The sequence below is a fragment of the Oncorhynchus tshawytscha genome, linkage group LG09 (genome assembly GCF_018296145.1).
Source record: "Oncorhynchus tshawytscha isolate Ot180627B linkage group LG09, Otsh_v2.0, whole genome shotgun sequence".
Lineage (NCBI taxonomy): Eukaryota > Metazoa > Chordata > Actinopteri > Salmoniformes > Salmonidae > Oncorhynchus > Oncorhynchus tshawytscha.
Genome location: NC_056437.1, coordinates 77,561,691 through 77,575,344, shown reverse-complemented (window position 1 = coordinate 77,575,344; position 13,654 = coordinate 77,561,691). Strand labels below are relative to the sequence as shown.

At 46.3% G+C, this 13,654-nt stretch overlaps 1 protein-coding gene across 1 annotated transcript in view; it reads left to right on the top strand.

Annotated features, from left to right (window-relative positions):
- The window catches only part of LOC112225740 (collagen alpha-1(XI) chain), an 89,672-nt gene that overhangs the window by 68,479 nt on the left and 7,539 nt on the right, over positions 1 to 13,654 (top strand). The window contains 22 exon segments of the mRNA XM_042327494.1: positions 433 to 522; positions 872 to 925; positions 1,157 to 1,264; positions 1,542 to 1,649; positions 1,966 to 2,019; positions 3,771 to 3,824; positions 3,910 to 4,017; positions 4,199 to 4,252; positions 5,944 to 5,997; positions 7,238 to 7,345; positions 9,569 to 9,676; positions 9,759 to 9,812; positions 9,947 to 10,000; positions 10,262 to 10,315; positions 10,617 to 10,670; positions 10,829 to 10,936; positions 11,205 to 11,258; positions 11,436 to 11,632; positions 11,634 to 11,649; positions 11,763 to 11,798; positions 12,250 to 12,303; positions 12,531 to 12,849. Coding sequence (XP_042183428.1) covers positions 433 to 522; positions 872 to 925; positions 1,157 to 1,264; positions 1,542 to 1,649; positions 1,966 to 2,019; positions 3,771 to 3,824; positions 3,910 to 4,017; positions 4,199 to 4,252; positions 5,944 to 5,997; positions 7,238 to 7,345; positions 9,569 to 9,676; positions 9,759 to 9,812; positions 9,947 to 10,000; positions 10,262 to 10,315; positions 10,617 to 10,670; positions 10,829 to 10,936; positions 11,205 to 11,258; positions 11,436 to 11,632; positions 11,634 to 11,649; positions 11,763 to 11,798; positions 12,250 to 12,303; positions 12,531 to 12,849 — 1,900 coding nt within the window.

Sequence of the window (13,654 nt, the reverse complement as noted above, 5' to 3'; positions counted from 1 at the left end):
CATATATGAATCTGCCGTTTCCAGCTACAATAGTCATTTACAACATTAACCATGTCTAGACATTCACCATGTCTAAACGGTATTTCTGATCAATTTGATGTTATATTAATGGACATTATTAAATTTTTTTCAAAAACAAGGACATTTCTAAGTGACCCCAACCCTTTGAACGATAGTGTATATATATGGGTATGTATGTGTATGTACAGTATGTTTGTATAGGGATATATATATTTACCCCCAAAATATATGGGGAATTGGAAATGATGCAGACAATTACATTGATGGAAGCAACAATCTGTCCGCAATATTAAAGCTGATCAACCCCTTAAAAAAAATAAAAAGAGGCCTGTTGTCAGCTCACTGGTAGACTCAGACCTAATCCTCCATGTCTGTCTGTCTGTCTGTCTGTCTGTCTGTTTTGGTTTCCAGGGAGACGCGGGTCCGTCTGGAGCTCCAGGAAAGAGTGGCCCCGCTGGGCTCCGAGGCTTCAGAGGGAGCAGGGGCAGCCCTGGAGCCATGGTAACACACCCACCTCACATCTCCTGACCTTCATCTTACTGACATTTTACATTCTACACTGATGTAAAGTACTACTGTGTTGTATAGCACCCAGTGTTTTATGTGAAAATCACTGAAGGCCAGTTTCCTGGCTTTTTAATGGAGATTCTCCATTGACCATGCTGCTTTTTAGTCCAAGAGTGGGCTTCATCTGGGTCTGGGAAACTGACCCTAAGTCTTTTACTTGAATTAACTGATGGTGGACCATCTGATAACTGTATACTCTGACAGTGGGATGGAAACTGATTGGTTGGAATTCCTGTGATGAAGGCTCTGATTGGTTCACCTCTGTATGCTTGCCTCTCTCTAGGGCTCTGCTGGACTGAAAGGAGGAGAAGGACCCACCGGTCTGTCAGGAGCAGTGGTAAATTGGATTTCATCATGTAGCAATTGTTTCATTCCCATTTACCCCATGCTACACCCCTAATCTCCACCTCCATCCCCCATCCTGGTCCGTATGTGGTCTATAGCCAACAAGGACATGTAGAGTGGGAGGCTGTTACCATGGAGATCATAACCAGTGTACTAAATGAAAGAGTGAATCATGTGACGTTGTCCTCTTACCTCTCTGTTCCCCCGTCGTGTCATTACCCAGGGTGCCACTGGGGAGAAAGGGCCTTCTGGAGCGGCTGGTGCTATTGGTCAGCCCGGACGCTCTGGTGGGGTCGGCCCTGGAGGACCAATGGGAGAAAAGGGCGAGCCAGTAAGAACCTTTGATCATTTCCTTATTCGTTTTTTTTCTTACGCAATGCTAGTGTCTATTTCTAAATGGACATATGTACATCACTGCTCATTACTGAGAAATAAACAGCATGTGTGGGTTCCTCTGTACTATATGTGTAATAATCAATGTTTACGTGCGGGTGTGTGTGTGTGTGTGTGCATGTTCCACTCTCTCTGTGTTATCTATTAATAAATATGTCATGGTGCAATATGAGACTAGAATAGTGGCGGTGGTTCATCATCCATTTGTTCCCCAGGGAGAGAAGGGGCCCATCGGGCCGGCTGGACAGGACGGGGCGCAGGGGCCTGTGGGGCTGCCCGGGGCTGCTGGCCCCGCTGGGCCTCCAGGAGAGGACGGAGACAAGGTACTTACACCTGTACACAGTTACAGCACAGTAGGTACCATACCACTGTAGAGGGACAACTTAGGAGAATCCAACTACTGGCCCTCAAGGCCTGAAGCACTGCTGGGGTGTTTTATTGCTAGTCAATTGATCTATTGTCCTTATTAGCCATGGAGTCCATTCACCTACTGGCCTTGATGTTGTGTGGGTGGGAGGTGTATGGGTTGCTGTGTGTGTCTCTATATCTCTGCAACGTGTGTGTTTGTGTGTTTGTGTGTGTGTGTGTGTGTGTGTGTGTGTGTGTGTGTGTGTGTGTGTGTGTGTGTGTTGTCTACAGGGCGAGACAGGAGGACCAGGCCAGAAGGGCAGTAAAGGAGACAAAGGAGAATCTGTGAGTCTTCATCTGGAGAGATTTCAACCACAACACTGTCTTTCAGCCTTACAAGCCACAGTATTACACACCTGACAGGATATGACATCACCAGACACAGTACTACCAGATAGAGGGAGGGGAAGATCCTATTTCTGACACAAAACTGCCCATTTTCAGCAGATCCTTAATTATTAAGTAGGTGAAGAGTTCTTGTGTGGGGGGCAATGAAAGATAAATATAAATTGCTATTTTGATACATGAGGCTTATTTGATCTAATAGACGTTTCATAATGCTTAGGTTGTTACAAGTGTGTTGTTATAAGTGTGACACACTTTTTTAAATTTAATATTTATTGAATATTAAATCATACAATCTACCTGCAGTGAAGCCGCTCAACATTTACATTACATTCAGTCATCTAACCATCTCCCGTCTAGAGTGACCCACTGGAGAAACCAGGGCCCCGCCCAAGGGCACGCCGGCAGATCTCCCACCAAGTCAAAATGGGGATCAAACTAGCTTTATTTTTGACTTTTATCTTTGATCATCATTCTATCCCCCACCCAGCAACTCCACTCCCACTTGTCTCCAGTTCCACATTCCAAACCTCAGTTTCAAACAAGTATTCAGTTAACAAGATGTATCCACCAATCCAAAGAGAGGAATAGGTGGGAGCTTGACAGCCCGTCGTTCCGCTCTGGGGACAACGAATCCCATTGTTAGAGTGGAGACACAAGCATCTCATCGTTATATCCAGTATCTCTGGTACTACTCACCTGGCAGGATATGACATCACAAACCATAGTACTACACACCTGACAGGATATGACATCACCAGCCACAGTACTACCAATATTAACAATATAACCGAGTGACCACTCTAACAATACGTCCTCAATGATTGAAGGAAGGCGATATCAGGTGGGACCATTCTAGCCAATGAGAGGGCAGATACGAGTGTGAACAACAGCCACAACTAAGTTGTTTTTCTCAAAGTTGCCGAAATGCCAAATGCATCCACTTATATCAGTACATTTGTAACAGCCTAAACATTACGAAACTTCTATTCGATCAAATAAGCCTCACAGGTCGTAAAGTTTCAGACTTGGAAATACGACTTGGATGACCGTTCAAAATGATTTCAAAATGATTTCTCCAAGTCAGAGCTAGTTTTTTCCCAGAGTTCCCAGTTGTCTTGAACGCACTGAAATCAGGGGTTTCCCAGTTCCCAGTTGTTTTGAATGCGGCATGCACACCTGACAGGATATGATATCACCAGTCAAAGTATTACACACCTGACAGGATATGCCATCACCAATCACAGTATTAAGCACCGGCCAGTATCCTCCCGTCACCAGCTGCTATCACTAGGATAATTCAAATGAATGACTCAATAAATGAGAAAGGGTTTATAATTGAGCGTTGAGGTAATTATGTGCAGTTATAATTAACTGTACAGTATATTAATGTATGTGAGCTTTTATACTCAGCTTTAGGCAGTATAAGCCTTTCTTCATGGTCTAGTTAGCATGCACTGTGCATCTTCATGCACTACATCTTATCCTAGCCCTGGCAGCTCTATCAAACTATTCAAAATACTGTCTAACACTTTCAGAAGCCAAGCAATCACAAACAGCTACCATCAACAGCTGCAATTTCACAGTAGTTGTGTTTTTTGAGCTCCCGACAGAGCAGTGTTTTCCTGCAGTGTATGATTGATATGTAGTATACTGTCAACAGCATCTCTGTTTCTCGGTCTCTTCTCCAGGGCCCTTCAGGACCTATTGGAATCCAGGGACCTGTCGGCCATCCGGGGTTACCGGTACGTCTATTCAATGTATCTGTCTTTATTGTGTGTTTGTGTGTACTGTATGTGTGTACAGCACTGACCTCTGTGTGTGTTTCAGGGTGTGGATGGGGAGCCGGGGCCGAGGGGCCAGCAGGGGATGTACGGCCCGAAGGGAGACGAGGGAGTGAGAGGCCACAAGGGGGCCACAGGACCCACTGGACTACAGGTGAGGAGACGAGACACCCCTCTGTTGGACTGTACCATCCATCTCTCTACTCCAGCATATAGCTGACAGGTGGACTGTACCATCCATCTCTCTACTCCAGCATATAGCTGACAGGTGGACTGTATAATCTCTCATCAACAGCACCTACTACTGCACCTCTAACCATACTCTGTCTTTACAGGGCATGCCAGGACTCCCAGGAGAGAAGGGAGACAGTGGACACGTGGGCACGATGGTGAGTACTGGACATACCATTGGACAATGACATATTTTCCCTATATCCTATTGTTGACCTGGCAGGCTCACTGTACTCTCCCACCAAAGGTCATTCCTTAAGCATGTCTCTCATCTTCATTGTGGTATAAAGCCTAACTAAAGTAAAACCCTTCTTGGAGGCAGTGTCTGACAGTCAGTCAGTCCAGTGAAGGTGGGAGAGAGAGTCAGTCAGTCCAGTGAAGGAGGGAGAGAATCAGTCAGTCAGTCGAGTGAAGGAGGGAGAGAGAGAGTCAGTCAGTCAGTCGAGTGAAGGAGGGAGAGAATCAGTCAGTCAGTCGAGTGAAGGAGGGAGAGAGAGAGTCAGTCAGTCCAGTGAAGGAGGGAGAGAATCAATCAGTCAGTCGAGTGAAGGAGGGAGAGAGTCAGTCAGTCGAGTGAAGGAGGGAGAGAATCAGTCAGTCAGTCGAGTGAAGGAGAGAGAGAGAGAGAGAGAGTCAGTCCAGTGAAGGAGGGAGAGAATCAGTCAGTCAGTTGAGTGAAGGAGGGAGAGAGAGTCAGAGAAAGAGAGGGCGGTGGTTTGAGGAGGAAGACGGCAGCATGACAGCTTCTAATCAGATTAGCTTGAGCCGGGCCTGTCTAATGAGCATCTTCCTACTATTGTGACAGTCATTTCAGAATGCCACAGACCGTGAACACATGCTAAATAAAATTCTACACACACAGCCAGCGCCACAGCACACTCAGCCTGATTAGGGAGAGGGGAAGGAGGCGTCAAAACGGAAACAAAAAACAAAAGAGGGAGAGGAGAGAGAGTATGAGAGGGAACGAACGATATGGGGGGATGGGGAGAGGGATGTGAGAGAGACAGGGCAAGGAGGAAAGAGATCTCACTGGGAAAGCCTCATCCATGTGAATGCTGTGGGTCACAGGATTGCAGCTTCTAATGCCCGTGTAGCTCCCCAGTAGCAGGATTATAGGATATGTGCTTACTGTAGTGGATGTAGTAGTGTCTGGAGTATGTCTGTCTGTCTTAGTGCTGTGTGTACAGTCTCTCACTGTGTTGGGATTTCAGCGTTTGTGAAGCACAGCTAACCATTAACTCTGGGCTGGAAGGGAGCAGTCAGTGCAGTTAGGATGAATAGCTTGTTGTCCATGTTGAGGTGCACAGAGGGGTGGAATCCCATCACACTGACTGGCTAGAGCGCTCTCATTTCCCCTTTAGCCTGATAATGTGTTCTTGTAGAGAACTAGAGGTTCCTCATTATAGAGAGAGAGAAGGAGTCGATAGAGGGAGGGAGAGAGAGATAAATGGAGAGAAAGAGAGGGAGATACTGTACAGAAAGAGGGGGTGAAAGACAGGAAGAGAGAGAGGGAGAAAGAAAGAGAGAGTACCTTTCTGTGTGTCATTGAGGGTAATGGCTTGTCCTCGTGGTGTCTGCATCATGTCAGTGAGGTAATGATCATAGAGGCTGGTTCTGTTCTGGGGATATGTTGCACCAGCCACCAGGACCTCAGCCACCAGGCCCTCACTGAATGACTAGCATGCACAGTCACTGTACCCAGGGAGGAGCTGCCTGGTGGGTCACACAGTCTACTTCCTTTGGGATAGAGGTGTGTGTGTGTGTGTTTGTGTCTGCGTGTGCATCTGCGTGTACTTGTGCACGTATGTGCTGTTTCAAGCCAATGGCTAATGATTTATTTTCTCCTCAGGGCCCTCCAGGACAACATGGCCCCAGAGGCCCCCAGGGGTCCATCGGTGGAGAGGTACAGTATATTTCTGACCTTATCTGACCATCCTTCTATGCACTGGGTTTGCTTCAGTATTGGATTGGTTTATGTTGCAAAACGGTATACTATTTTGCGCAGCTCTCACTTCTACTCAAATCTACACTACCGACTATCAGAACACACCCACCAATAGGGTTGTTGCTTCACACACGGCACACACACTTCTCTACCCTCTACCCCTCTCCCTCTCCCAGACCCTCTGCCAGTTTGGAGCTGTGAATTATTAAGTGGTATTAGAATGTAATCCCTCAGAGGGAGTTATATTTACCGCTCTATAAATCATTAAGGAGTATTAGACAATCATCCCTGAGAGGAAGTTATATTTACCTCTAGTAATGGCCAACCTCTCAACATCTCACACCAATCAATTATTCACGAGAGAGAGAGATGGGAAGAAGCCACGCCACACACACACATAGTCAAAAATCAAGTCAAATCAAATTGTATTGGTCACATAGACGTATTTAGCAGATGTTATTGTGGGTGTAGTGAAATGCTTGTATGGATTCAGTGGTACGGATTCAGATCCTCACATCAGACCTGGGTACAAATTATAATTTGATAGACCACATACTTTATTTGAGCATTTGCCTGGAGTGCTAGATGGTTTGTACTTTTGGGACTATCCCATTGGTTCTAGTTTCCTATCCAAGCTCAATCAGGCACCATTTGAAAGATGTTGAATACCATTTGAACCCAAGTCGGATTCATATGGTGCCATGGAAATAGAAGGGTGTAGAGATGGAGCGTACCATAAATGGATTGATGCAGGTGATGTTGTGAGAGAGAAATGGATAAAGAGAAGCTTTGAGTCTGTGGGAAATAGAAGTGCTGGCTTGCACTGCAGGCAGGAGAGTCTTCCACTCACTCACACGTTCCAATTTGTGCACTCTACCAAAGTGAGAGATGCCTTCACTGTTTTTCTGTCGAGACAGCCAGCACACACTTCCACAATGACACACACCGACACAGAGATACAGAGAGACTGACTCCACACTCTGTTACTCAGATCGCATCAACAGAGGAAACTCACACACACAGACAACAGTCAATATTTTCTCCAAGTGATGATGGTGCAGCTGCTGTCTCAGCACCCTGACAGAGAACAGCAGACACACAAAACAACCTCAACACAAGAAACCTGTAGATGAAATATTTATTATTTCAGTCCTCCTGTCAGTGTGTTGGTTCAAGTGGTTCTGTTGTGTTGTAACAGGGCACTGCTGGCCAGCCTGGTGGAGTGGGCCAGCCTGGGATCGTTGGAGAGAAGGGGGAGGATGGAGAGGCTGGGGACCCGGGACCAGTTGGAGACACTGGTGCCGCTGTAAGTCATTCTCTCTCTCTCCCTCCCCCCTCTCTCTCTCTCTCTCTCTCTCTCTCTCTCTTTGTGTCTCTGTCTCTGTCTCTCTCTGTCTGTCTCTGTCTCTCTCTCTCTGTCCCTGTCTTTCTCTGTCTCTCTCTCTCTGTCCCTGTCTTTCTCTGTCTCTCTCTCTCTCTCTCTCTCTCTCTCTCTCTCTCTCTCTCTCTCTTCAATTCAATTCAATTCAATTCAATTCAATGGGCTTTATTGGCATGGGAAACATGTGTTAACATTGCCAAAGCAAGTGAGGTAGATAATATACAAAATTGTGAAATAAACAATAAAAATTATCAGTAAACATTACACAGACAGAAGTTTCAAAACAATAAAGACATTACAAATGTCATATTACGTATATATACAGTGTTGCAACGATGTACAAATGGTTAAGGGTACACAAGGGAAAATAAATAAGCATAAATATATGTTGTAAATACAATGGTGTTTGTTCTTCATTGGTTGCCCTTTTCTTGTGGCAACAGGTCACAAATATTGCTGCTGTGATGGCACACTGTGGTATTTCACCCAGTAGATATGGGACTTTATCAAAATTGTGTTTGTTTTCGAATTCTTTGTGGATCTGTGTAATCTGGGGGAAATATGTGTCTCTAATATGGTCATACATTGGACATGAGGTTAGGAAGTGCAGCTCAGTTTCCACCTCATTTTGTGGGCAGTGAGCACATAGCCTGTCTTCTCTTGAGAGCCATGTCTGCCTACGGCGGCCTTTCTCAATGGCAAGGCTATGCTCACTGAGTCTGTACATAGTCAAAGGCTTTCCTTAAGTTTAGGTCAGGTATTCTGCCACTGTGTACTCTCTGTTTAGGGCCAAATAGCGTTCTAGTTTGCTCTGTTTTTTTGTTAATTCTTTCCAATGTGTCAAGTAATTATCTTTTTGTTTTCTCATGATTTGATTGGGTCTAATTGCGCTGCTGTCCTGGGGCTCTGTGGGGTGTGTTTGTATTTGTGAACAGAGCCCCAGGACCAGCTTGCTTAGGGAACCCTTCTCCAGGTTCATCTCTCTGTAGGTGATGGCTTTGTTATGGAAGGTTTGGGAATCGCTTCCTTTTAGGTGGTTGTAGAATTTAATGGCTCTTTTCTGGATTTTGATAATTAGTGGGTATCGGCCTAATTCTGCTCTGCATGCATTATTTGGTGTTCTACGTTGTACATAGAGGATATTTTTGCAGAATTCTGCATGCAGAGTCTCAATTTGGTGTTTGTCCCATTTTGTGAAGTCTTGGTTGGTGAGCGGACCCCAGACCTCACAACCATAAAGGGCAATGGGCTCTATGACTGATTCAAGTATTTTTAGCCAGATCCTAATTGGTATTGATAGGGAAGCTGAGAGGTCAAATATACTGTTAAGATTTTCAACTGCCAAGTTTACACCTTCACTATTACAGTGGAACGTTTTACCCAGGAAATTGTCTAAAAGGGATTGAATTTGTTGTTGCCTAATTGTTTTTTGGTAGGTTTCCAAACTGCATTCCTTTCATCTATAGCATTTCTTAATGTTACTCAGGTCCTTTGGCTTTGATGCCTCATGATTGAGTATTGCTCTGTTCAAGTAGACTGTGATTTTGCTGTGGTCTGATAGAGGTGTCAGGGGGCTGACTGTGAACACTCTGAGAGGCTCTGGGTTGAGGTCAGTGATAAAGTAGTCTACAGTACTACTGCCAAGAGATGAGCTATAGGTATACCTACCATAGGAGTCTCCTCTAAGCCTTCCATTGACTATGTACATACCCAGCGTGCGACAGAGCTACAGGAGTTGTGACCTGTTTTTGTTTGTTATGTTGTCATAGTTGTGCCTAGGGGGGCATATGTGGGAGGGAATGCTGTCACCTGCAGGCAGGTGTTTGTCCCCCTGTGTGCTGAGGGTGTCAGGTTCTTGTCCGGTTCTGGCATTTAGGTCCCCACAGACTAGTACATGTCCCTGGGCCTGGAAATGATTGATTTCCCCCTCCAGGATGGAGAAGCTGTCTTCATTAAAGTAATGGGATTCTAGTGGGGGGATATAGAATATAGGATCTCTCTCTCTCTCTCTCTCTCTCTCTCTCTCTCTCTCTCTCTCTCTCTGTCTCTTTCTGTCTCTCTCTCTGTCTCTCTCTCTCTCTGTCTCTCTCTCTCTCTGTCTCTCTCTCTGTCTCAACCACTAACTGTATGATTGTATGGTGTCCCCAGGGTGGTAAAGGGGAGCTGGGGGAGAAGGGTGACTCTGGCCCCTCCGGAGCAGCAGGACCTGCAGGAGTCAGAGGCACGCCAGGGGAGGATGGACCTAAAGGAAACCCTGTGAGTAGATCTCTATTTAGGCCACTTATCTGCTAGTCACTAGTAATTTAGGCCACTCATGACCACTCCCGGTCCTCTGTAGGGGCCCATTGGATTTCCGGGAGATTCTGGACCCCCTGGAGAAGCAGGGATCAATGTGAGTACAGCACCTGTAGAACCAAGTAATACAAAACCCCTTGTACTGTTTTTGAATTGCATTTCAAATGTTGACAGCAGTAGATGACTGATTCTTCTGTTCCTCCTCTAAATGTGTGTTTCCGGTTGGAACAGGGAGTTGATGGTGGACCGGGAGCAAAGGGAGACAACGGTGATCCTGGGAAAGCCGTAAGTACAGTACAGCATTTACATCACACAGGAATTCATACGAACAGCATAAACATGTGTAACTGTGTATGTTCTCTGCGCTCATTCAACAGTATCACATACATAAAGTGCATGAATACCAAAGATATAGTATCGCCTTTGTACTTTGTCACATACAGAGAGGCTTGACTTATTCATGGATATGCTGTGGTTTCTTCCCTGTGTCTTTTAGACTGTGTGTGGTTGTGTTTCAACTCTGACCCTTTGTTCTGCTGTCCTCAGGGACCCCCAGGAGCCTCTGGAGAACCGGGCCCTTCAGGGCCCCCCGGGAGAAGGGTGAGTGTTGATGTGTGTGAGAGAGAGAGAGTGTGTGTGTGGGGCTTGCGTGCATGCCTTTATTGTTGTATATTTCTACAGACTCGGATCTTCAGGGATTTTATTGACCTCTATCTGTTTTAGGGGAACAAAAGCAGTGTAAGGCTTTTAAGCACTCACTCGGGTATTGTCCCCAGCAGCTGAAACTCTGTCCTCACGTTCCCCCACCTCTCTCTCTCTCGCTCTCTCTCTCGCTCTCTCGCTCTCTCTCTCTCTCGCTCTCTCGCTCTCTCGCTCTCTCGCTCTCTCGCTCTCTCTCCAGGGCCACTTGGGAGCTGCTGGAAAAGAAGGGAAACAAGGAATGAAGGGAGCAAAGGTAAGGATGTTTGGAACATTCAACTCATTAATGAAATATGAAGAAAATAAATCCCCCAAAAGAAAAGGCTACTGCTTTGTACACCACACATGTCAGTTTTACTCCGTTTTGTTTTCCTCACCACCCTGTCACTCTGTTCCTCTCTCTCATTCCTTTAGGGGACCAATGGGGTTGAGGGTCTGGTGGGGAAGAAAGGGCCAGTGGGGCCCCAGGGACATTCAGGGAAGCCTGGCCCAGAGGGCCTCCGAGGGATCCCAGGCCCCGGGGTGAGTCCCCCTCTCCTCTCCTCTCCTTACTCTAACTCAAACAGACATCTCCCTCTACTGTAGCCTGTGGCTCTGCTGCTCCCCTCATCATGTCTCCTTAATTAGTTTAGTATAAACTGTCATTGGTTTACTATCAACATGCATGATGCATCTCAGTACAACCAGCAACAAGGCTTGGGGACATGTTGTCGTATGACCTTCAGTAACCCCAGTCAATACTGGAGCCCTTCACTAATTGATTAACCCCTATTTGTGTTTTCATTTGCAGGGTGAGCAAGGGTTAAACGGCCCCCCAGGCCAGACGGGACCCCCTGGACCCATGGTAAGATCCCCATGCATATTACATGTTCATATGTCAACCTACTGTACTGTTATTGTCGCTCTTCCACATAACATATGGTAGGTAGCCTTGATAGGGTCAATTTCAGTGATATGTCCATTATATTTTTTCACCCATGTGTAACCATGTAGTGTAAATGTGATCCTGTGTTGTTCCCAGGGACCCCCAGGACTGCCAGGTTTGAAAGGAGACGTGGGCAGGAAGGGAGATAAAGGTCACGATGGTCTGATCGGTCTGATCGGACCTCCAGGAGAGCTGGGAGAGAAGGGAGACAGAGGCCTGCCCGGAAATCAGGGCACACAAGGAACCAAAGGAGACGGGGGTAAGGGTGGCCTCCCTGGCCCCACCGGCCCCCAGGACCCCGGGACTTTCTGTAAGTGCCCCCTCCTCCTCAGTCCCCCCACCCCACTCAACTCTTCATAGTTGGCTTTGTTTTACTCTGATATGACTTTTCCTATTTCAAAATGATCTCTCTTCCCCTGTTAGGGTGCAGTTGGTGAGAGAGGATCCAAAGGAGAACTGGTGAGTCCAGTCATCTGACTGTATCTCCACATTGTCATTCCTATCCGTACACACCAGCCTATAGCTAGCAGCTGCCAGGAGCATATGCTGCCAGACAAGCCGTTATCTCGCCTTGCCAAATGAACCATCGTTCAGCTTAATTTTATACATTGTGCTTTTTAAATGTATTTTGGCCTTAAAAGTGAGCCCATACAGTGATGTGTTGTTCCTGTGGGAAGAGTGTATTTTAATAGGATATAGTGGTGCGGTGTGATGTTGTGAAAAGTACCATAGTGTGTCATGTAGAGAGCAGGGGCTTTGGCCACAGACTGCTGATGCACAGAGCTGGATAATCCTATAAACCCTTGAACCATATCTGCCAGGATCAAAGAGGGATTTGGCAAACCAGTGTGAGAATCGCTCCAGGTGACCGGAGGATTGATGCAGGATTTTGTTCCACTCTTTTCTTCAGGGCGCCATCGGACCCCAAGGAGACACTGGCCCCGCCGGATCCCCCGGACCCCCTGTAAGTCCTCCACACACACACCCCCCCACCTCCACACTTCTCATACACCCCACCTTTCTCTTTCTGTTTCTCTCCTTCCCCTCTTTTCCATCCCATCACCTGTTGTTGTTCAACCACACACACCTCCACGCCTCTCCTTCCACCCCATCTTTGGCTCTTTTGTTCTGCCTCTCCCAGTCACTGTTATTTCTTGTCATCTGTCTTCCACTTGTGTTCCTTCCCTCCAGGGTCCGCCTGCCACCATGGTCCAGCCGCTGCCTATCAGAGACCACGAGGGCCGGAGGAAGAGGAAGAGGCACTCTAGGATGGTGCAAGGAGGCGCAGCTCCCTACGAGGAGGCAGAGATGAAGATGGATCTGGAGCAGAAGGTGTTCCTGCAGGCAGACCAGCCCATGCTGGAGGAGGCAGAGGGCATGGAGGAGGTGTTTGCCTCCCTCACCTCCATGAAGACAGAGGTGGAGCTGATGAGAAAGCCCCTGGGGACCTTTGAGAGCCCCGCCCGCACCTGCAAGGAGCTCATGATGATCCAGCATGGCTACAGAGATGGTCAGCACATCTCCTCATCACCCTCGTATCACACAGATCTCCCTTCATCACCCTGCATTGGCACTCTTATTGACGTGAACATGTACAGTGCCTATAGAAAATCAGAATTTCTTCCACATTTTGTTGCGTTACAAAGTGGGATTGAAATAGATTTAATTGTATTTTTTGTCATTGATCTACACAAAATACTCAATATACTATTTTTTGTTGATAATTTTTTATTTTACCTTTATTTTACTAGGCAAGTCAGTTAAGAACAAATTCTTATTTTCAATGACAGCCTAGGAACAGTGGGTTAACTGCCTGTTCAGGGGCAGAACGACAGATTTGTACCTTGTCAGCGCGGGGATTTGAACTTGCAACCTTTCGGTTACTAGTCCAACGCTCTAACCACTAGGCTACCCTGCCGCCCCAATTGATCATTTTTTATAACTAAAATATAGTCGTTGCGGAAGTATTCAGCTCCTTTGTTCAGGCAAGCCTAAATTAGCTCAGAAGTCATATTTGACTTAACAAATCACATAATTAGTTATATGGACTCACTCTGTGTGAAATAATGTCTAACCCTTCCTCTGTCCCCCATACAAACAACATCTGTAAGGTCCCTCAGTCAGGTATTGGATTTCAGCCACAGATTTAACTACAAAGACCAGGGAGCTTTTCAAACACCTCATAAAGAAGGGCAGTGATTGGTAGATGGGTAACAATAACAAATCAGACATTGAATATCTCTTTAAGCATGCTCAAGTTAATAATTATGCTGTGGATTATGTATTAAACCACTCAGACACATGAAAAAATACAT